A 23610-nucleotide genomic window follows, 5' to 3' on the forward strand; every position below is an offset into this window, starting at 1 on the left:
ACAGTTGGTTTTACTATGTGTGGTTTACTTTGGTGTGCATTGATTCAACATGTAAAAAAGCATAGTATTTTATTAAACCTCTATATGCTCTCTCATGCTGGCAGTTTAATTTGTGTTTGTTTGTTTTGATCCCTCATCTTTATAAAATCTGAATAAGATCTTAGTTGAATAAGATAATTTTGGTTAGGCCAACCAAATGTGCTGCTGTATCACAGCCAGCTTTAATTTAGATTAACAATTATTAAGTACAAGTTTTCTGTAAAAATTTCTGATAAGGTCCAGCATGACCTAATTCTTATTCCCACTTCAAATATATTTTCTTTCAAGACAACTGTTCATAGTGTAGTCTTTTACCTTTCTTCTAATTTGTGGTGAGTTATTAAGGGAGAGCTGTACTTCCTTCATAGACTTCATAGACATCTGGGCTGGAAGGGATGCCAGAGGATCATTGAGTCCAGCCCCCTGCCCCTGGGGCAGGAAGTCAGCAGGGATCATAAGATCCCAGCAAGATAAGCATCCAAATGTGTCTTGAAGGACTTCAAAGTGGGTACTTAAACCACCTCCAGCAACAGTCTATTCTAGACCTTGGGGGCTCGGACAGTGAAGAAGTTCTTAAGTCCAGCCTGAATAAGTTGCGGCGGAGTTTGTGACCATTCTATCTTGTCATCCCTTGGGGTGCTCTAGTGAACAGACTTTCCCTCAGATCCTGATGAGCACCCCTGATAAATTTGTAGGTGGCCACCAGGTCACCCCTGAGCCGGTGCTTTTCCAGGCTGAAGAGTCCTATGGCTCTCAGCCTCTCATCATAAGGTCTGTTTTCCTGACCTCTGATCATGTGCGTGGCTCTCCTCTGCACCCTCTCAAGCTTCTCCACATCCTTATTGAATTGTGGAGCCCAAAACTGGATGCAGTACTCCAGCTGTGGCCTCACCAAGGCCGAATACAATGGGAGAATGACATCCTGGGATTTGTTTGAGAAGCATCTGTGGATGCAAGCCAGCGTTTTGCTTGCTTTGCTAGCTGCAGCATCACACTGAAGGCTCATGTTCATGTTGTGGTCAACCTGCCTGTACACTAATGCCAGGAGCCTGGGCAACAAGCAGGATGAGCTCGTCCTCCTGCTCAGTGCAAAGAAATATGATGTCATTGGGATAACGGAGACCTGGTGGGACTCCATCCATGACTGGACCACGGGTATAGAGGGCTATACCCTGTACAGGAGGGATCGTGTTGACAAAAGGGGCGGGGGTGTAGCTCTCTATGTGAAGGAAAGCTACATGTCCCTGCAAGCTGTTGGCGACCAGCATGGACAGCTAGAGACCCTCTGGGTAAAAATTCGTGGGGAATTCAGCACAGGGGACACAACGGTGGGAGTCTACTACAGACCTCCCACTCAAAGTCTCGAGCTTGAGCAGGAGTTCGCCCGGGAACTGACTGAGCCCGCTTGCTCCAGGACCTTGGTTGTCATGGGTGACTTCAATTACCCGGACATCTCGTGGGAAGATCACTCAGCTAAATCTCAGCGGGCGCAAAGCTTTCTCTCGTGCGTGGATGACCTCTACCTGACCCAAGAAGTCTATGGGCCAACGAGAGGCAAAGCGCTGCTTGACCTGGTACTGGCTACGGGGGACGACCTAATCGGCGACCTAGTGATCGATGGGAAGTTGGGTGACAGTGACCACGAGCTGATCACCTTCACCATCCGCCGTAAAGCTGGCAAGTCAGTCAGCAACACAGAAGTCCTTGACTTCAGAAAAGCTGACTTTGACAAGCTCAAGAGGCTAGTCAGTCAGGCCCTCAGGGACCATGACCCCAGGGAGTTGGGAGTTCAAGAAGAGTGGTTGCTTCTCAAGGAAGCGATCCTCAGTGCACAAGCTAAATCTATTCCAACATGGAGGAAAGGCAGCAAGAAGGCACAGCAGCCCCCCTGGCTCTCCAGAGACCTAGCGGACCTACTGTGGCTAAAAAGGAAAGCCTACAAAGGATGGAGGACGGGATTCACCTCCAAGGAGGATTACTCCACGCTGGTCCGGTCCTGCAGGGAGCAAACCAGGAAAGCCAAGGCTGCAACTGAACTCCAACTAGCTTCAGGCATCAAGGACAACAAAAAGTCCTTTTTCAGATATGTGGGGAGCCGGAGGAAAAGCAAGGGCAATGTTGGACCCCTGCTAAACCAGATGGGGCAACTGACAACTGACGCCCAGGAAAAAGCCAATCTATTAAATAGGTACTTTGCGTCAGTCTTTCATCAGTCACACAGGATGCCCATGCCTGCTATGGGACAGGGAAATCTGGGTGAGGGGGATCCCCTACCCTCCATCAATGCTGACCTCGTGAAGGAACACCTTGAGAAGCTGGATACCTTCAAGTCAGCCAGCCCTGACAACCTGCACCCCAGGGTACTCAAGGAGCTGGCGAGCGTCATAGCCCAGCCCCTGGCACAGATCTTTGAAAACTCCTGGCGCTCTGGTGTAGTGCCCGAAGACTGGAAGAAGGCCAATGTGGTGCCGATCTTTAAGAAAGGGAGGAGAGTGGATCCGGCTAACTCCAGGCCCATTAGCCTGACTTCTATCCTGGGGAAGATCTTAGAAAAGTTTATTAAGGAGGCCTTCCTTGATGGACTGGCCCAGGCTAACATTCTAAGGGATAGCCAGCACGGGTTTGTTGCGGGTAGGTCTTGTTTGACCAATCTCATTTCCTTCTATGACCAGGTGACCTATCACCTGGACAAGGGAGAAGAGATTGATGTCATATATCTTGACTTCAAAAAAGCTTTTGATCTGGTATCCCATGATCACCTCTTGGCCAAACTGCCCAGATGAGGCTTTGGCTCCACCACGATCCGCTGGCTGGGAAATTGGCTTCGTGGTCGGACCCAGAGGGTTGTGATTGATGCCAGTCACTCATCGTGGTGCCCTGTGACCAGTGCGGTCCCTCAAGGCTCTGTCCTGGGACCCATACTGTTCAACATCTTCATTAACGATGTGGACATTGGAGTTAGGAGTGGACTGGCCAAGTTCGCCGATGACACCAAACTTTGGGGCAAAGCATCCACGCCAGAAGATAGGTGGGTGATCCAGGCTGACCTGGACAAGCTCAGCAAATGGGCAGACGAGAACCTCATGGTGTTTAACACCGAAAAATGCAAGGTTCTCCACCTTGGGAGGAAAAACCTGCAGCATCCTTATAGGCTCGGCAGTGCTACGTTGGTTAGCACTACAGAAGAAAGAGACTTGGGGGTCATCATTAACCACAAGATGAACATGAGCCTCCAATGCGATGCTGCGGCTAGTAAAGCGACCAAAATGCTGGCGTGCATCCATAGATGCTTCTCGAGCAAATCCTGGGACATCATTCTCCCCTTGTACTCAGCCTTGGTGAGGCCGCAGCTGGAGTACTGCGTCCAGTTTTGGGCTCCACAATTCAAAAAGGATGTGGAGAAGCTTGAGAGAGTCCAGAGGAGAGCCACGCGCATGATCAGAGGTCAGGAAAACAGATCTTACGATGACAAGCTGAGAGCCATGGGACTCTTTAGCCTGGAAAAGCGCAGGCTCAGGGGTGATCTGATGGCCACCTATAAGTTTATCAGGGGTGACCACCAGGATCTGGGGGAACATCTGTTCACCAGAGCGCCCCAAGGGATGACGAGGTCGAACGGTCACAAACTCCTGCAAGACCGTTTCAGGCTGGACATAAGGAAGAATTTCTTTACTGTCCGAGCCCCCAAGGTCTGGAACAGTCTGCCAGCGGAGGTGGTTCAAGCACCTACATTGAACACCTTCAAGAGTAAATTGGATGCTTATCTTGCTGGGATCCTATGATCCCTGCTGACTTCCTGCCCTTTGGGCAGGAGGCTGGACTCGATGATCTCCCGAGGTCCCTTCCAGCCCTAATGTCTATGAAATCTATAAATCTATGACCCCCAAGTCCCTTTCATCTGTAGTGCTAACCAGCATAGCTCTACTGAGCCTATAAGCATGGTGCAGGTTTTGCCTTCCAAGGTGGAGAACCTTGCATTTTTCAGCGTTGAACATGATCAGGTTCTCATCTGCGCATTTCATGAGCTTGTCAAGATCAGCCTGGATCAATCTCCTGTCCTAGGTATCATATGTTACTTTACTCCTCTGTCTCCCTAGTTATGTGAATGCCAGGCCTACTTTAACACTTGTATGGTGTTTTGTAATCCTAAATCTCTTGGAATAAAATGTGGACTCTTTTCTCTGTGTGGATCCTTTTTTATATAAATAGCTTCAGACTGTGTGTGAATGTTAACTGTTCAGTGGTTCTCATGTTCTCTCTAATGGTTTTCATCTCTCTCTTTTTTTTTAACAAGGTTGTGAAGCCATGGTTTGAAAATGACCAGATATGGGTCTCTTGGAATCACAGAATTGATATTAATGTTACCAATGAATTTTTAACAAAACTGAGAGAACACAAAATAACGTTAAAGCTGTGGGATACCAGGGACAAAGTTTGTGCAAAAGCTAAATTTAGTAAACCAAGGATTTCATATTCACAAGCAGAGGATGTAGATGCGATTGGTAAGTATTAAAGTAAAGAAGCAAACTCCCTATAAAATGTATCCTAAGAAAAACAAGAAAACAGATTTTCCTTTTAGTTTTAGCACAGATGCACAATATTTCATACGTGTGCGTTTTCTCTTTTACTCAACTACCTTGTATGTGCCTGCTGTTTAATCAATGGTAAGATTATAATTTCAGATTCATGTAATATAATACTCATTAAGAATATTGCTGTATTTTCATATTGTAATAAATGGTTCTGGAATGTCCTCAACGGACTCAGAGGCAGAGTGCTAACATGTTGACTGTGTAGACTGGATGATGCTATGTCACCATAGCAGTGAGGTACAGCAACACAGCTTGTCACTACAGTGACATAGCATCAGCAGGTACTAACTGTGACACCGCCACTACTGCATGGTAGCAACAAATTACTGCACAGTAGCATGTTGCACAGTCATTTAGTACTTGCTAAAGTAAGTACCAATTGTGCATTGGGGTGCACATATAGATTGTTATCAAGTCAAATGCTGTATTTTCTGGAATACAGCACGCACTTTCCCCACTAAAATCAGTTCCCCAAAATAGGGATGTGTATATTAAGTGGGAAGCTGATTTTCTGAATGGGATAGAAGTACTCTGCTTTGCTTCCTGCTTCACAGTGCAGCAGCTGTTGCATTACCATTGAGGCAACTGAAGGAGTCAGTTAACTTAATGGCTCATTGTTCTTCACTCCATAGGTGTTAACAATTATTTATTTTTGTTAGTGATCTAGGTAACCTTTCTTTGCACAGTTCTTCTGTCTGCTAGCTGTTCCTGATCTCTCTCCTCCTATTTCTGCCTAAAATCAAACATCTACTCATGAAGACCAGTTTCAGCAGCAGCTAGTTTAAGTTAAGCAGGAAAGAAAGGGTGAGTCATTCGAAGATTAGACTCTGTCCTTGCTCTATGCAGCCCTGACTCTGGAAAAATCTTTCCCCCCCTTTATTCTGCCTTTCAAAAGCAAGATTTGTATTATATTCTGGGGTAAGTGGTATGCAAGAAAATACAGCATTGTCTCAAATGCTCAGAATTCTGTCAGAGTATAGGAGCTGATGAGATTTTTAATGGAGCATTAGGTCTCTATCTTTCAAAGGGGTGTGAATGCCTGATCCTCTACTACTGGGATATTACCATTGTGGGTGAGTGGAAACTCTGTGCATGCCCTCAGAGTGTTTTCTGATGAATCCTTTAGAGTCTGTAGGGGGGAGACTGGCTATGTTTATGCAGGGTGATGAATGCAGAAAGGGATGACATGGTAAAAGTTCTACCTTCCAGATCACATACCATAGGAGTCACTGCAAGGAGGGCCATTGCTACTTACCCCAATTATTCCTGTGGCTAATTGCTTCGTTTGCAGGAGTTATATGTTAGGGGACCCCATAAGCCCCAGGAATCCATAGGTTCCCCCTGCAGGTTTTGGGGGCAGTCTTCTAACCTCTTCTGACCTTCATCTCCAAAGAGAGGTAGTTAGCTGTGTTTGTCTGAAGTCAGGCAGATGGCAGAGTAGATTTGTACTTTGTAGCCCAGGGGTGGGTAAAATATGGCCTGCTGGCTGGATATGGCCCATCAGCTCATTCTATCCAGCCCACAGGGCCTCCACAAATTTTAGAAAATTAATTTTTATCTGCCCCTCACTGCCTGCCTGTCAAAGATGACAGGCAGGCAGCAGCAGCAGCAGAACCCAGCAGGAGCCTATGGCTGAGCAGCAAGGTGAGCCCGGCCCCATCCTGCACCCAGCAGGGGCAGGGAGCAGCTTGGGGAGGGGCAGGGGCTGTGAGAAGGAATGGGGGCCCCATGCTCCAGTCAGCTGCTTCTCTTCGCTGGTGCTGACCTGGCCGGGCCCATCTCATCCTGAGCAGCACACAGCAAAGCAGTGGCTGGGCCGGCTTTGTTGCGTGCTGCTCCGGACGGGACGGGACGGGACGGGACAGGACGGGCCCAGCCGGATTGACATCAGTGAGAAGAAGCAGCGACTGAGCCACGTGCCACTCAGGACCAGCTTAGCTGTGGTTTCCTCTCCCTGGTGGCAGCCTGGCCAGGCCTGAGAGGCACACAGCAAAGCTGCAGCTTCTATTTACCCCTGCTGGCCTGTCCCTGCCAGTCCCAAGCAGCATGCGGCTTAGCCACCATTTCTCCTCACTGGTGCCAATTTGGCCAGGCCTATTGCATCCCTGGTGGCACGCATGGAAGCAGCGGCTGGGCCAACTTTGCTGCATGCCGTTCAGGACGGGCCGGGCCAAGCTGGTTCAGCACTGGCAAGGAGAAGTGGCGGGTGAGCTGCATGCCACTTCCCCGCACCACTCGGGATGGACTGGCACCAGAGAGGCAAAACCATGGTTGAGCCTGTGCCGAGCAGCATGCAAGGCAGTGGCACACGGCTCAACTGGGTCAGCCACTGCTTCTCCTCACTGGTGCTGATCCAGCCAGGCCCATCCCATCTTGAGAAGCACTCAGCAAAGCCAGCCCAGCCGCTGCTTCTCTGCGTGCTGCTCGGAATGCAACAGGCCCAGCCAAGTCAGCACTGGCAAGGAGAAGTGGCAACTGAGACATGCTGCTTGGGACCGGATAGGCCAGGCCAGCAGAGGTAAGTGTACAGCTTTGTGCTTCTGTTCCCAGAGCCCCAGGGGCTCCTGCCACCATGGCCCGGAGGACTCTGCCCCATTTGTGCTGTGACCAGTATGCACAGAGGCAGAGCTGGGAGCTCCCCAAGCCCAGTGTCCTGCCTCTGCCAAGCAGAATCCTCTTGTGGGCAGGGCGATTGCATCCCATCCCATGGAGCTGTGAGGGCAAGGCTGGGTTCCACTTTGGGTGCCGCATGGGGCCTAGCTGTGGCCCAAGTCTGTAGAACTCTGAAGTAGTCCCCACTCCTCTCCCAGCCCCACTCCCCCTCCAGCTACCACCTTCCCAAGGGCCTGGGCAGGCCAGCCTACCTGTGGTGCCTCCCCCTGTGCCTGCTTCTCCCCGTGCTTCTCTTCCTCTCTCTCTCTCTCTCTTTCCCTCTCCCTCCTTCCTTCCCTCGCTCTTCCCTCTCTCTTCTTTCTCCCTTCTCTCTTCTCTCTCTCTCTTCCCCCTATTTTCTGTTCCCTGTCTCCTCTTCCTCTCTCTCTCTCTCCTCCCCTTCCCTCCCTCTTCCCTCTCTCTTCTTTCTTCCCTCCCTCTTGCCTCTCTCTTCCCTCTTCCCTGCCTCTTCCCTCCCTGCCTCTTCCTCTCCTCTCTTGCCTCTATGAAGTTTTATTTGTTGTCACCAGGTTTAGAATTTTTAGAAAACCTGGTATTTACCATTAAAAAGAAACATTTATGATTATTAACTATATTAATATGTAGTGCATCCTGCCATATACCCCATGCCCCAGTTTTGGTATTTGGCATGCCGGCACTCCAGCACAGTTACAACTTAAACATTGTGGTGTTTTTCAGCACTCTGGCCAAAAAACATTGCCTACCCCTGACAAAGACCATGTGACAGAGTGTAACTTCCAGTTGCAAGGCCATGCTACCCCCTTCCAAAAGGAGTACTTCCGGGGGCAAAGGATAGGGGTTAGGGGGTGGGACTTCCAGCCAGAAAATGGTGACCAGGGGGCAGGGCAACTGTCAAGGGGTGGGGCCATACAGCCTTAGCAGATCACAAAAATTTGTGAAGTGGCCCTCCAGTCGAATTAATTGCCCACCCCTGTTGTAGCCTAAGCAAATCAGACATGTATAGCATAAACTTTCATGTCTCCATGGAAATCCTGGTGCCATGCTGTCATGGCCCCACCTCTTTTGGGGTCTCCATGGGAACTAGCTGCAGCAATATGGGCAGGGTTTGCTGGGAAATGGAGTCTGACTGTCAGCCTGATCCAGCATTTTGCCCACCCCCAGCTTAGACCAAATTTAACACAATCTGGTCTCCAGAGGCATCTATATATGTACCAAATGTTTGCTCTGACACAAGCTAATGTGCATGCATTGGAGCAGATTTGATTAATGGAGTCTGCTGGAGTGTGTTAATGTGCTCTAGCAGCCTCCGTGTCACATCTGTTAAATGTCCTCACGCTTCAAAATGGCAGGGGCACTTGAACTAAAGTTGTTGAATGACCTTCAGTTCAAACACCTCCACTGCCATTTTGAAGCATGGGACACGGAATACACATGACACTGCAGGCACTTTCATTAAAGCAGCTCTCAGAGCCTCTCTAATTAAAGCACCCTCCACCACCACCATTGCGGAGTACATGTATAGACACCCTAGATGATTTGTTGTTTCACAATTTCCCATTCAAGTTAATTTTCTATTATTCTTTCTATATTTTTAAAAGTGTTATTGTCTAAGAACAGCCACTTTGAGGTCATTGATGGAATGTCTACAGAGGTTAAAGTGTTCTGCCACAGGATTGTGTCTTTTTGGAATTCATGTCAGTTTTGTGTCCATTCATTCTTTCACGTAAGGATCACTCTGTCTGTCCAATGTAGAAAGCAGAGAGGCACTGTAAGCAGGTAGTGGCATATGTGACATTATGTGACATTGACAGAGGAGCCAGTGAATGAACCTAAGATACTATACTTTTCTGATTTAATTAGTCTATGAAGTACAGATCTACCTTGCCTTCCGTCTTCACCTCCAAACCCATAGACATCAGGGAACTCATGGATTGATTTCCCTTAGATCATAGAAAGGCTGATAGTATAACAGGGGGGAGATGCTTTACCTGCTATGACCCAAGGGTGGGGGCAGCATTCAGGTAAAGTACAGCCAAAATAAGGGAAAATTAAGTCTGAGAATCTCTTGGGTTTTTTTGTCCCACCAGGTGGGGTGAAATTTACAGTGCTATATCAAAGAAAACTCTTTGAAGACAATCAGCCAGCACCCAGCTGCACTAAAAGTAAAAGTGTGAAGAAATCCAGTGTGCTGGATGAACTTGCAACCAGTCCTGTGGCAGGTACAGTAGTATGATCAGAGACTGAGACTCACTGGGCAAAAACTAAGATAAAGAGCCCAGAATAAGGGACTGAAACTGGGGCCCTGGTTGTGGGGGACATGCAGAGATGAGGAACCTGTATGTAGCCTGTCCCTGCAGTAGGGGGAGAGATGTGACCTATCGCTGTGGGGAGGGGAGGAGGGGATGAGCTTAACTCAGCCCTGTGGAGGTGAAGAGGGTGTGACCTGGCTCCAACCTGGCCCTATGGGGGTTGGAAGGAGATGTGGCCCCAAGCCACCCCCTGCCGGGGAAAAGGAGACATGACCTGGCCCCTCAACCCCAGTCTTCTCCTCAAAGAAAAGGAGGCATGGCCCGGCCCCACATGAGGAAGAGGCCATGGTCCACAAGAGGAAGGGGGCATGAGCCCTGCGGGGGCAAGGGACACAGCCTGGCTCTGACCACATGCGCAGGTCTTGGGGTCTGGGAATTTGGCAGGGGAAGGGTGTCAGTATTAAGGGCCACCACTACCTTACTGCCAAATTCTCTGATGTGTGGGGAGCCCCACAGGCCACATATGGCTTGTGAGCCAGAGGTTGAACACCCCTGATACAGAATATTACAGTATACTAAGTAAAGTACTCTGAAAAATCAGGCCCTCTGTTTTCAAACTGCATATCCAATATTAGATATGAAACTTCTCTGTACCTCAGTTCTGTATCCGTAAAAGGGGAATAATGCTCATTTGTCACAGTTATAAATATAAATACATTTTTATAGAGAAGGTAATCAACATACTACTATGGATTACTAAAGAAGGTAGCTCAAGTAGTAAAAGTCTGCATTTTAGAAACTGAAGTGCAAGGATTCTGATTTTGTATCTGTGTGGATGTATAAATTATCTAGGTTATTGTTTGTAACTAAAGGTGCAGCACCGATAGACGTTTTTGGGGCCAATACCGATAGCCAATTTTTAAGGAGGTATATTAGCTGATACTGATCCGATTTCCAATACACAGCCTGGCAACTTGAAGAGCAGTGTCCGGCTGGTACATTTGTTGTGGTGGGAGGGGAGGGGAAAGTGAAGGGGCGTGGGGGGTGGGGGTAGATCGAGGCCCCTGCGGTGAGGGAGGGAGTGGGACTGGGGCTGAGGCAGGGGCTGGGGCTGGGGCAGGGGCTACCGAGCCAGGGCGGAATTGGGCACAGGGCAGAGCCACAGCTCATCTGGAGGTTGCTGGGGGTGGGGGAGGGAGGGCGGCTCCCACAGCTGGATGCACCCTGGGAGGGCATGGGGGGGTGTGCCCCCGGATCTGTATGGGGCAAGGCAGGCTGCCACTTTGGTTGAGGCCAGGGTGGCACCGGGCTCTTCCCAGTGGGAGCTGGGCCAGGCTGTAATCGGGGTGGGCGGCAGTGGCACTAGGAGGGAGGATACTGGCAGGGGGGGGCTGCAACCATCTCAAAATTCACCATAGGCCCCCCAACCTCCTCTCCCAGCATCACTGCCCACCCTGAGTTCATCCTGGCCCAGTCCCTGCCGCAAAGAGCCTAGCACAGCGCCAGTCCCAGCCCACAGTGGAAGCCTGCCCCACCTTGCACAAATCTGGGGCCCATGTCCCCCATGCCTTCCTGGGGTGCCCCATTCCCCAGCTGTGTAGCCTCTGTCTCAGCCCCTGCCTCAGCCCCAGCCCCAGCCCCAGCCCTACTCCCTCCCTCACTGCAGGGGCCTTGATCTGCCACCCCACTCCTTCCCTCCCCCCTCCCCTTCCACCACAACATACTTACCAGCTGGACACTGCTCTTCATGCTGCCGAGCTGTGCTCCTTGCCACCTACATGCTGCACTGCGGCTGCATGCGTGCATGGGTCATGTATTGGCCACATCAAGCAAAAAAAAGCCAATTTCCGATTCAGTCAGTTTTCTTTATATTGGTGCCAATCTGATATCAAACCAATGTATTGATGCACCTCTATTTGGAACGTATGGCTATTGCTTGTGTTTTGTCAAATTTCCACCTAAATAGTTGCTCCTTCTGGCTCCCTTCCAGTGTCAATGGAGTAGAGTTTTCTTCTCTTTGTGTCCTAAACTACTGTATAGTGTTGCTGTAAATACTTGATCCAACAACAGCAGACAATGTTATGTCCCTAAGAAACACGTTTCTATTGCTAAGACATTGGCTTTTGTTTTAAGTAGGGAGATTCTCTAGTTCTAAGCTAATGTACATTTTTTTTTTCTGTTTGATAGCACATTAATGATTTCCTGGAGCCTTTGTTAAGAATAGTTACTTCCTTAAGCATAGTGTAGTGAACAGTTTTTGTGTTTTTGTTTGGTGCTACGGGTATATTATTAGATTACATTAGTCATTTATCATATTATATATTCAGTGCCAGTAGCAGTGTGAGGGTGCCCTAGTAATGTGTTGCTCCAGAATGTTTTTTTTGGTGTCATAGGAGGTGTCATCTAAATAGATGTGTTCCCAGGGAAAATGTTGGGGAGTTGCTGCTGGTAGTGTTGATGCAAACAAGTTTCTACTGTACCCAGATGTATTTCTTATCTTACATTCTTCTACAGGATAAATTTTGCCCCTTGCTATGCCAAGGAGGAAAGCATTCCTAGAGAGCCTCTTTGCAGGTGCTCCTGTTGGCTTTGAAAAACTCCAGTGCTGGCAGAGCTGATTAACCCCGATTCAGCTGCTGCTTTCTGTGCTGGAGGCAGCCAGCACATGTGGAGAATTTTTGATGCCATAAACATTGGAGGAGGGAATTGGCTGTCTGTACTCCCATCCCAACGCTGCCATTGAGGCCCACCAATGACACCTCCAGCTGAAAACCACTGCCTTACTAGCTACAGTCTTCTGTACAGTGAAGTCAGTAACTACCAAGAAAACAAGTTAGGCTGGGCTTGTTAACAAAATACCACTTGGTTATCTTCAGTTTCTGTTGATTATTTCTTAGTGGTGGTAGTATATATTGACTGCTGATAGTTCTTAGTTTATACAAGACCTTGAAAGATGTACTTGTGCCTTTGTAATGCTTTATTTCTGGCTCACATACTCTGAATGCCATCCCTGCATTATAGCCCACTATCAATTTATTTTGTTCTTGGTATTTTGTGCTTATTTAGATTAATTTCCATGTGTCTTAGACCACACAAAAGGAATTGTATTGTTTAAAGACAAATCTCACATGTTGAAAAGTACATTACCTTTGATTTTCGTAAACATTTATGGCAATATTTTTGACTGGTCTTACAGGATGAAATGAAAAAGGAAATATGACTAACCTTCATGCATTTTGTTTAGGTCTTTTAACAGATGAAGCTGAACTATATGAGAGAGTGTCTGATTTGCAGAATTTACCTTGTCGATCAAGAACAAGTGTCTCACCTTCAGTAAGGTAAGAATGTCCTCTGTTTAGCCCTGGATATTGTTGCTGGATAAGTGTATTCTTATACAAGATAATAGACTTACTACTATGGCTTGCCAAATGAGGTAGCTCAAGGGGTAAAAGTGGATGTGTATTGGGATATGTTCACCTGTGTTAGAACTGAAAGTAGTTTTTTTTCAAGGAGTTTCATGATTATACTCTGATTATAGGGACTGCCAACTCTGTCCATTTACGTTCATGTTTGTTGGCTTTAATAACTTTTAAAAAGGAACCAAAAGCATTAAGATCCCCTTTAAAGCAGGGGTGTCAAACTCATCTAGCCCTTCATGAGGCTGGTCCATGGGCTCGATCAGGCTAAGAGACTACCCCTCTCAACCCTCCCTTCTCCACATGCCTGAACGAATACATATGGCACCCCCCTGGTTTGGTCCAGGACGCTGACCTGAGCGGGCACTGCATGTAGGGCCATTCTGGAGGAGTATGTAGGTCAGTGATGCGGAGCTGTTAGTGGGGGGCTGCTTGTAGGCGGGGAGGCTTTAGGCAGCTGTGCCCTGGTCCTGGGCCAACTGTGGCAGGCAGATGGGAGGCTGCACCAGGGTCCGTGGAGCCTTGGCTTGGCTTGTTACATGCATGTACCAGCGTCCCTGCTTGGAGATGGCCCAAAACCATAGCTTAATTACCTTGATTAAGCCCAGGTAATCCCTTAATCCACATATTATTAAGCATCAGGGTGATTAAGCCACGGTTTTGGGTCATCTGGCAATCTGCAAGGAGTGGGACTGCTGGGGCCCCTTGGCCAATCAGAGGTGTGGGGGGGCCCTGCCATGTTCAGCCTATGAAAATGGCAGCCAGCCCTGGGATCTATCCACAAAATTGTCTAGCCACTACCTCAAGTTCCATATTTATGTGCAGTATAAAAAAGACCACAAATATCTACAGAGATGAAGAACTTCAAAAAGAAGGCTGAATTGTTCCTACAAATAGAACATACTGATTCTATCTTAAATGTTTTTTAGCAAGTGGAAAACCAATCGTTAATGGATCTGATGGTAAATACCACCTTGCTTTGATTATACCAATAGGAAGAGTATACTGCTTTGAGCTGTTGGAAACTGAATGCTTGTTATGCAAACATGAATGGTTTCACAGTAGGTTTTGAGGAGCTATTGATCTCTTGTTGGAATTTCTCTAGTGTTTCTAAATTTGACGTCTCTGTTGTCTTTAACATTTCTTCTTAGACTAAACAGACATTTCCTGACCATATACAGCCAATTGAGCCGTGTCAGTCTCTCTTTTCTCTTTTAATGTGAAAATAAAGAACATCATAAAATGAGGATAACATAAAAACTCAAGAGCTTCACACCTTCATAAAAGGTTGTTTCCTGATGAGCAGGGGCAGATTCAGCAGGGTTTGGCGATGCAATTGCACCGCCCCTTAATTGCTGGTCTGTTGTCCAGGATCTGCTACAGCTTATGAGTAATTATGCACAGACATTTTCACATGTGGGTCTGCTCAGCTCCAGTCTTTGACCAGAGACTTCTTATGCCTAGCTGTACCTTCCAGCCTTACTTCTGTATGATTTATGATCTACTCATAGTGTACGCTCCATGGGTGCAGGTGGAACACATTCTCTCAGCTGCCTACCTCACATGGCAGCTTGCATTGCAGCCTTTCATGTCAGCCTTAGCCTACTGATCCATATTTACTCAGTTTGCTTTCCCCCTTTATCTTTATTATCTTTCATAGCTACTTGTTCCCCTTTTTTCAAAACTTCCCTTTCTTGGAGGGGTGGGGGAAGTGGAGATGGGAAGTGGAGGTGGGCCTTGGAGCTTGCCGCTCTTACTGCTTCAGTGTTTTTTCAGTCTGTGCTATTGAAATCCAGTCAAATGCAGTAGCAGTGCTATCATCACTAACATTTCTGCCTTTGAATCTTGGATCCAAGAGTTTGCAGCAGCATAAATTGATTGGCAACAAAATTCTTACCGCTTGTTAATAAAGTCTTTCACTTTTCTTCTGTACTTGTAAGCGGAAATACACTTAGATTCTCCAAAACAGTTGATTTTATCTGGGCCATTTGGTAAGGAATGTCTGACAAAAGTGCACTGTCTAATTCAGATGCAGTGATTGATGAAGAAATTGACTTTCAAATCTTCAGGGAGTTCTGCAGCTGAACTGAGAAGACATCCTCTTCAAGTATAGTGTTCCTTACACTTCCGGGTACTTTAAGATCCTCATTTATTACTATTTCTTGAAGAGCTTCTTTGTTTTTTAGTAAACTTTCTAATGAGATCACCACTCTACCCCATCTGTAGAGTTTGAGTGACATTATTTTATTCTTTGTATTCTTTTCTTCCTGCTTCTTCTTAAAGACTACAGCTACAATATGAGTAGCTTTTACATGTTTTAGAACTTCCTTTGCTCTTCTAAAGATCTTTTTCAGAATGTCCAACTTCATGATGTCATTAAGAAGCAAGTTTAGCCCATGTAATGCACATCCTATTACAGTAATCTGTGGATATTTATCCATTATGTTCTCCCATGTTGCTTTCATGTTACTTGCATTGTCAGTCAGCAAAGCAAACACTTTACCATGCCCAATCTTCTGTAGGACTTCACATATTTTACTACTGATATACTCTGTAGTATGCCTGTTCTCTCCTGTTTCAATGCTTCTGTAAAAAAAACCGATTGAGGTGCTGTTATCACAAAGTTTATGATTCCTTCTCCCTGCACATTTCTTCATCCATCTGTAAGTACTGCAAGACACAGTGCTTCATTGATTTTTCCTGGCACAGATTGTATTACACATTTATATTCCAACTCTAAAAGCGGCTTGCTCTAAGAATGTCTGTTGGGCAAATGGTATGATGGTCTTAGTAATTTAAAAGCTTCCTTCCAGTATGCATTTTCAGTTACTGACAATGGCATCCCAGAAGAATATACTGGTCTTGCAAGAGTTTGGTCAATTTTTTCCTTATCTTCAGGTATCATCTTGTCTACAAATGAAGCTATTGAGAGTCTTTTGTATACAGTTGGTTGCAATATTTGGTTACTTGAGGTTGTTGATTGGGCAACCCTCTGTGATGCTGATGTTATAGAAGCAACAGCAGCAGCAAAAGGACTTCTGGACTGAGAATGTTGGAAAGAGTTAGTTGCACTTTCATCATTATGATCTACTGCCTCCTCACTTACACCCATAAAGAATTTTTTAATGTCTGCAGGACACTTCGTACATACAAAGATGTGTTTAGTCATCCTAGTAGCATTTTGAAATGCATTTTTCATTTGACAGTATTTGCAAATCACATTTTTTTCTCAGAATAATTTGCAGTGAACATGAGCCTTCAATGAACATGAGCCATATGAAATCCAATGAAATGCTTCCATATGCTAGAAGTTGGTTGCACCGTTTTGCTGAGGGAGAAAAAAGAAAAATGTAATTTACTGGCTAGTTTGCATATATAAACACTAAGCTACAACATATACAAATTTAGTAATGGATGGAGGAGAGGTCTTCTCAGAGTTAACTGTCAAAACTTCCCTGCCTTGCAGGCCTTACCTCACTGCTAAGGTTGGGTGATTTGTCACAAAACATCAGATCAGTAGGAATTCAATTATGAATTACACAGGTTATGAAAATATACTAATGCAGCTAAAATATAGTTTAATATACTGAATTCAGAGAAATTTAAGCTCTTACCTTTCAATAAAGAAGTAAACTTTCTTTTAGCTCCTTTGTTTTGCTTCTGTACTTCTGTGCATCTCAGGGTCACAGGGCCAGGAGGAGGCAGGTTCCTTCCAGCTCCCAAACCTTTAGACTTGCTCTGTCTCCTCTCCTGAGGCTTTTGAGCAAGCAGGACAATAAGCTCTTTGTTTCTAATCTGTACAGGAATGAAAGGATGCTGCTACCATTGTCCACTCCCAGTCCTTTAAGGCATGAACGATGCGTGGCCCCAGAGGCTGGCGGGGCACAGTGATCACCCACAGCAGCAGCAGCAGCAGCAGCAGCAATGTCAGTGGTGGCGGGGGGAGGGTGATGAGCAGCGAGCGGGGACTGTCTGCAGCTGCTGGCAGCCACATTGGTAGCAAGGTGGGGGGTGGCAAGCACCCGCAGAAGGCAGCAGTGGCTTTAGCAGTTGCCAATCTCGGGGGGGGCACGTGACCCCCTGTACTCCCCCTATGCATTGCCTATGCTTTGAGACCTAGTCAGGAGGACAGGAGCAGATCCACCAACCTCTAGATCAAAAGTCAACAACAGAGGAAGTCCACAAGCGAAGAAGGCATTGAATCCTTCTCGCTTCTCTTGTGAAAAATGGCAGTGCCCCCTGGGGGCAGAAATGCATCCTGCTCTTCCATTTGAAGTGTTTTACTGTACTGCTTGTCTTCAGTGTACAGGAATTGTAATGATCTGATACTGTAGATAGTCTTACAGAAAAGTCTTCCTATTACGTGGTTATTAGAAAACATTTCGGGGGAGTAAAGGGTAGCAATATATGGATGCCTTGTTGTAAACATTTTATTCATCATTCTAAAAGAAAATATTTCACAAGAGGGTTTTTAATTTTTAAAAAAATTTTCAATTTTCCCAATTTTTAGGAAAAAAACATAAAAAGTTCTCAGGGGGAAAAATACCTGTTTTTCCCCCAAAAAAATTTCTGGGTTTTTTTCCCGGCATTTACATCTCTACTTAGAACTTACGAAAAATTGGGAGTGTAATTTAGTTTAGATGTCAAGCAGATTCAGCTTGTAGTACAGATTGATGTGAACAGCAGTCATTTTTATGGGGGGTTAAATTATTTTCCTAATTGTTAAGTACAAACATGCAGTTTTTCAAGATCAGACTTCACAGAAGATCTTGATGTTTCCACATTTGTTCTAGAAGGGTACAAATTAAATGGCACCATTGACAGTATCTGTGAGTTCCCAGAGTGTCTCTCAAGAGTTCTGAGGGCTTTAAAAAAATTCATTAATAGAAAGAAGTCTAGGGGTAATGCACTCCAGTGATTCTCTAGAGCCATGTGAGACTGCTTACCAAAAAAATCAGTTATTATTTCTCCATTAATTTGATGCCTGAACTACGAAAACCCAACCAGAATACAAGTGAATGAATAATATATTTTAGTATACTTCACTTTAGCTCCTTTTTAAATTCATATCAGTGTTCAATCTGCTTGTCACCACTTTTACATGCCTACAGATCAAAATTTGGTGTCAACTGGGCATCAAAATATTAATGCCAAATCCAAAGTACTGTCATGTAATTGTGCTTAGTGCCCTTATTTCGTACCCAAACTTTTACCCTTTGTAAATGCCATATATAGAAGCTTAATTCTGTAACAATTATACTTCTTATAACACTTCTTATTTGATGAAAGGATAGGTAAACCAAGAGTGAGGTGTTGAGAAGAGCCAGTAGGCTAAGTGCACAATCAGCCCCTACTGTCTGTTGGCTGGCCATGTTCCCATGCCAAATTACAGAATGCTGAAAGTGGTATTCTATGCACCACTTAGGTATACATGACTATGCATATATTTCTCTTGATACATTACAAGATGCTGTTGTTTTTTGGCAACAGTATTATACTATTGGCTCATATTCAGCTAGCTGTGTTCTCCCAGGTCCTTTTTGGCAGTACTACAGCCCAGCCAATAATTCTTTATTTTGTATTTGTACACTTGGTTATTTCTTCTCAAGTGCAGTACTTGGCATATGTTCCTTTGTCCATGTCGAGTTTCATCCTCCAGTTTATCAGGTTTATATTGAATCCTGATGTCTGCTATCCTACCCAGATTGGGGTTATCTACACAATTACTATGTGTTCACTCATTGTCATTGTCCAAGTTATTAATTCATAGTTTCATAGTTTCTAGGGTCGGAAGGGACCTGAACAGATCATCTAGTCCGACCCCCTGCCACGGCAGGAAAGAATACTGGGGTCAAACGACCCCAGCAAGGTGTGCATCTAACCTCCTCTTAAACACCCCCAGGGTAGAAGCCTGCACCACTTCTCTTGGAAGTTGGTTGCAGACCCTAGCCGCCTTGACCGTGAAGTAGCGCCTCCTGATATCTAACCTAAACCTACCCTCTGCCAGCTTGTGACCGTTATTCCTGGTCACTCCTGGCGGTGCTTGGGGGAATAGTGACTCCCCCAGTGCCTGCTGATCCCCCCTGACTAATTTATAACAGGCCACAAGATCCCCCTTCAGCCTTCTCTTTTGGAGGCTAAACAGGTTCAGGTCCCGTAGCCTCTCCTCATAGGGCCTGCCCTGTTGTCCCCTGATCATACGAGTGGCCCTCCTCTGGACCCTCTCCATGCTGTCGACATCCCTCTTGAAGAGTGGTGCCCAGAACTGGATGCAGTACTCCAGCTGCGGCCTGACCAGTGCTGCATGGAAGGGGAGGATCACCTCTTTGGACCTGCTCGAGATGCATCTGTGGATGCATGACAAGGTGCAGTTGGCCTTCCTAACTGCCTCCCCACACTGCCGGCCCATGTTCATCTTGGAGTCAATGATGACCCCCAGATCCTTTTCCGCCTCTGTGCTGACAAGAGGGGAGTTCCCTAACCTGTAGGTATGGTGCCGGTTGTTCCTTCCGAGGTGCATCACCTTGCACTTGTCTGTGTTGAAACCCATCCTATTCTCATCCGCCCACCCTTGTAACCTGTCTAGGTCTGATTGTAGCCTGTTGCATCCTTCCAGTGTGCCCATGTCCCCCCACATCTTAGTGTCATCAGCAAATTTGAGCAGGGTGCTTTTTACCCCCTCGTCCAAATCACTGATGAAGATGTTGAACAGTGCGGGCCTGAGGACCGAGCCCTGAGGACCCCACTGCCCACATCCTTCCAGGTTGAGAAGGACTCATACACTACCACCCTCTGGGTGCGGCCCTCCGGCCAGTTGGTGACCCATTTGACTGTGTGGGTGTCTACACCACAGCCCCCCAGTTTCTTAATGAGAACGGGGTGAGAGAGTGTCAAAAACCTTCCGGAAGTCCAGGAAGACTATATCCACTGCTACCCCTGCATCTAATGATCTGGTGATCTGATCGTAAAAGGCCACCAGGTTGGTCTGACAGGACCTGCCACTGATGAACCTGTGTTGGTTGCCCCTAAGCATGCAGTCCGCTGCTGGCCCCTCCTGGATGTGTGCCGGCATAATTTTCTCGAACAGCTTGCCTAGGATCGAGGTAAGACTAACTGGCCTATAGTTTCCTGGGTCCTCCTTCCTGCCTTTTTTGAAGATGGGAACCACGTTGGCCCACTTCCAGTCCTCCGGTATCTCACCAGAGCACCACGAGTGCTCGTAAAGCCGTGCCAGGGGACTTGCAATGACCTCGGCCAGTTCCTTTAGAACTCTAGGGTGGAGATCATCCGGGCCGGCTAACTTGAATACGTCCAACCCCTCCAGAAGCTCCCTAACTAAATCCTCACTAACTTAATGAAGTAAACAGTTCTAGCCTAGGAGAAAACCTTGGCAACTCCACTTGATAAATACTCATGGTTTTATGTCAAACCGCTAATAACTATGAGCACAATTTTCTACCTAGTGATTTCATCTATACTGTATTTGTATTTCATGATCACAGTCACCCAAAATACCTCCTACTTGAAGAGTCTCAGCAAGTTTTTTCCTATGAATAAACAGCAAACAAAGAAAAGTTTTCCCCTCATGTAGTTTCTTCACTATCTGTTTTAAAAAACTGAATGAAAAACCATTTGAGAATTTGCTGGACTGCCTGTGCACTGCTGTGTTACTCTCTCAGCAGGTATCTTTTTAATTAAATTCCTTATCTTCCAAACTACTACAAAGGCTGTCTAATCAGTCTAATGAAAAGCAGATACTTTTTGCTAACTACAAAATATTAGATGCTAGATTCTAGAACTTGGCAAAGGGAGGTTTTTTGTCTTAAACTGGCATTTATATTGCAAATTACCACTGTAGAAACTTTTTAACAAATTTATATTCTGAAACATAATCCTTCATTTGTTCTTCTCCATTCCTGAGTTTTTCCTAACTTCACATGTAAAAAAAATGTTGGCATTAAAATAAATTTAATTGTAAAATCATTTTTCTTTAGGTGCTGACTAGCTGGTTACATGACAACATCCTTTGTTTATTCTAGGGGAGCAAATGAAATGTAATGACCTTGTTTTTTGCCATTACCAGTGTCTTCCTGATTCATCAGATTTGGAAAAGAACCTTTTTCCAGAAAGGAAACTTCCTTCTTTTTACCTCATTTTATACATAGGTTCTGTACTGAGAGGATAAGTCACAAACTGTATGTTACATTTCTTTTTTTAAATTTGTTCCAGTGAAATTCTAGTGGTGCTGTGAACACCCACAGATAGGCTCACTTCCTTATATGCCTTTTTACATGAAGTAGGGAGGTTAGTTTTTGTTTCCAAAAAATTGATCCATAGATCTTGAGTTGCATCCATGGATTCCATGCCATTAGTTCTTTTCTTTATTTCCAACACCTGGAAGTTCTTATTTTTAGTGGTGGTCTTCAGGGATTCAGGCTCTTGGCAAGGCAGTTAGTTTTCTTTCAGTGATGGAAGTGAAACCAACTTAGAACTTTCAGTTTTACCAGTTCTGATTCACTTCCAGTGTACTAAATTACTTTTAAACTTGCCTTGGAGCTTTATCATTTGAGATTTAGTAGGGCAGGGCAATTATTCTAATAACCTGTCTTCCAATACTTAGGAGCCGCATGTTATGATGACTTCTGTTAGAGGATGTCCAATAGCTTTATAGATTTCATAGATTTCATAGACATTTGGGCTGGAAGGGACCCCGGAGGATCATCGAGTCCAGCCTCCCGCCCCAGGGGCAGGAAGTCAGCAGGGATCATAGGATCCCAGCAAGATAAACATCCAAATGTGTTTTGAAGGCGTTCAAAGTGAGTGCTTGAACTGCCTCAGGTGGCAGTCTGTTCCAAACCTTGGGGGCTCGGACAGTGAAGAAGTTCTTTCTTATGTCCAGCCTGAACTGGTCACAGTGGAGTTTGTGACCATCTGATCTTGTCATCCCTTGCGGGGCTCTGGTGAACAGTTGTTCCCCCAGATCCTGATGAGCACCCCAAATAAACTTATAGGTGGCCACCAGATCACCCCTGAGCCTGCACTTTTCCAGGCTGAATAGCCCCATTGCTCTCAGCCTCTCATTATAAGGTCTGTTTTCCTGACCTCTGATCATGCATGTGGCTCATCTCTGCACCCTCTCAAGCTTCTCCACATCCTTTTTGAATAGCGGAGCCCAAAACTGGACGCAGTACTCCAGCTGCGGCCTCACCAAGGCCAAGTACAAGGGGAGAACGACATCCTGGGATTTGCTTGAGAAGCATCTATGATTGCAAGCTGGTGTTTTGGTCGCTTTACTAGTCGCAGCATTTCATTGAAGGCTCATGTTCATCTTGTGGCCAATTGTGACCCCCAAGTCCCTTTTGTCCGTAGTGCTAGCCAGTGTAGCACTGCCAAGCCTATAATGATGCTGCAGGATTTTCTTTTTCACCTGCATTACAGAGCCTTTGTCTTCATGGAAAGTTACTTTTGAAAAGTTAGCACCCTAGCATTCCTGCAAAAAGACAACCCCAAAAGCCTGGAGTCCTCCCCAAAATTCTCCTACCCCAAAGCAAAGAACTGCCAGTCTGTGCTCTCCTTTCCAGAAGGCCTGAAGTTCAGCCTCTTATTTTGCACCTGGAAATAAATCCCACCCCCATACCCAGCACAGCCACATGCTATAAAGTCCTAAAAGCAATATTCATTGATAGCAACTACTAATCCAACAGCTTTGCTGCATCAGTGCCTAAATCTCCTCTTCAACCCAGAAAGAAAGTGGGAGCAACCACCCTTTATATAACTGGTTCTGTAAAGTACATAGCATGTTTTTGGGTCACAAATATTCAGGTTTCTCCAAGTCTCATGCCTGCACCACGATATGGGGCCAGGCCATTAAAAGAACTTGTATTGGTGTACTGGTAGTTTATTTCATATTTCAAATGCTTTCAACTAAAACATGTCCAAAGGTGTTCACTGCCAGGGGGTCTGGTTCACTTCACCTGGCCTGAAGTGGAAGCAAACGGCACTTTTCTCCAAAGGTAAGTTAACGCTCCATAACACGCATCAGCTCGCTAATCCTCTCCCTCCTCAGCCCATAGCCCAAGACTGGGAGGATCAAAGAAAACACCACTTGTGCCCCCAAGACCCTTTAGCCCCACACCCACATTCCTGAAGTGCATCATGTCCTGGCTAGGAGCACTCCGAGCCACATCATTGGTGCCCACATGAATGAGGAGCATGGAGGAGCATGGGATAGCGGTCTGTGGGCTGGAGGAGTTTAGGGATTTTCTCCACAATGTCACAGATGTGGGTCCCTGGGAAGCAGCACACTTCCTGAGCTAAGGGGTCAGGGTGGTGGATTGCCTCCTCAGTTCCCCTCAGGATGGAGTCTCCCACAACTAACACTTTGTGTTTGGTGTTGGGGAGAATGGGGACGGTAGCTACAGTGTCCTCTGTGTTGCCTGCAGGAGCTGGCAAATCAGCAGGCTCTGCTGGGGCTGCAAGAGGCTCATACCTGTTGCAAAGCTCCAGCAGGGCAGGGACCTTGGTGCAATGGGCCCTGGGGCCCTTGACCACCTTGGTCCAACCCCATGGCTGAACAGAAGGGGAGGTCCTCAGGTCCTTCCTTGTCCTGGAGGGATACTGTGGTCTACCCTCCACCTCCCAGGGGAGAAGGGCCTGGCAGTAGGAGTCTATCTCCTTCTC

At 46.2% G+C, this 23610-nt stretch overlaps 1 protein-coding gene across 1 annotated transcript in view; it reads left to right on the top strand.

Annotated features, from left to right (window-relative positions):
• CFAP92 (cilia and flagella associated protein 92 (putative)) overlaps positions 1 to 23610 on the top strand; it is a 132593-nt gene that overhangs the window by 23133 nt on the left and 85850 nt on the right. Inside the window, exons 3-5 of the mRNA XM_090022235.1 lie at positions 4334 to 4541; positions 9353 to 9484; positions 12759 to 12852. Of these exons, the coding sequence (XP_089878361.1) occupies positions 4334 to 4541; positions 9353 to 9484; positions 12759 to 12852 (434 nt within the window). The remainder of the gene's footprint in view (positions 1 to 4333; positions 4542 to 9352; positions 9485 to 12758; positions 12853 to 23610) is intronic.

Source organism: Crocodylus siamensis, chromosome 11, assembly GCF_052110815.1.
Source record: "Crocodylus siamensis isolate JL-2025a chromosome 11, ASM5211081v1, whole genome shotgun sequence".
Classification (NCBI taxonomy): Eukaryota; Metazoa; Chordata; order Crocodylia; family Crocodylidae; genus Crocodylus; species Crocodylus siamensis.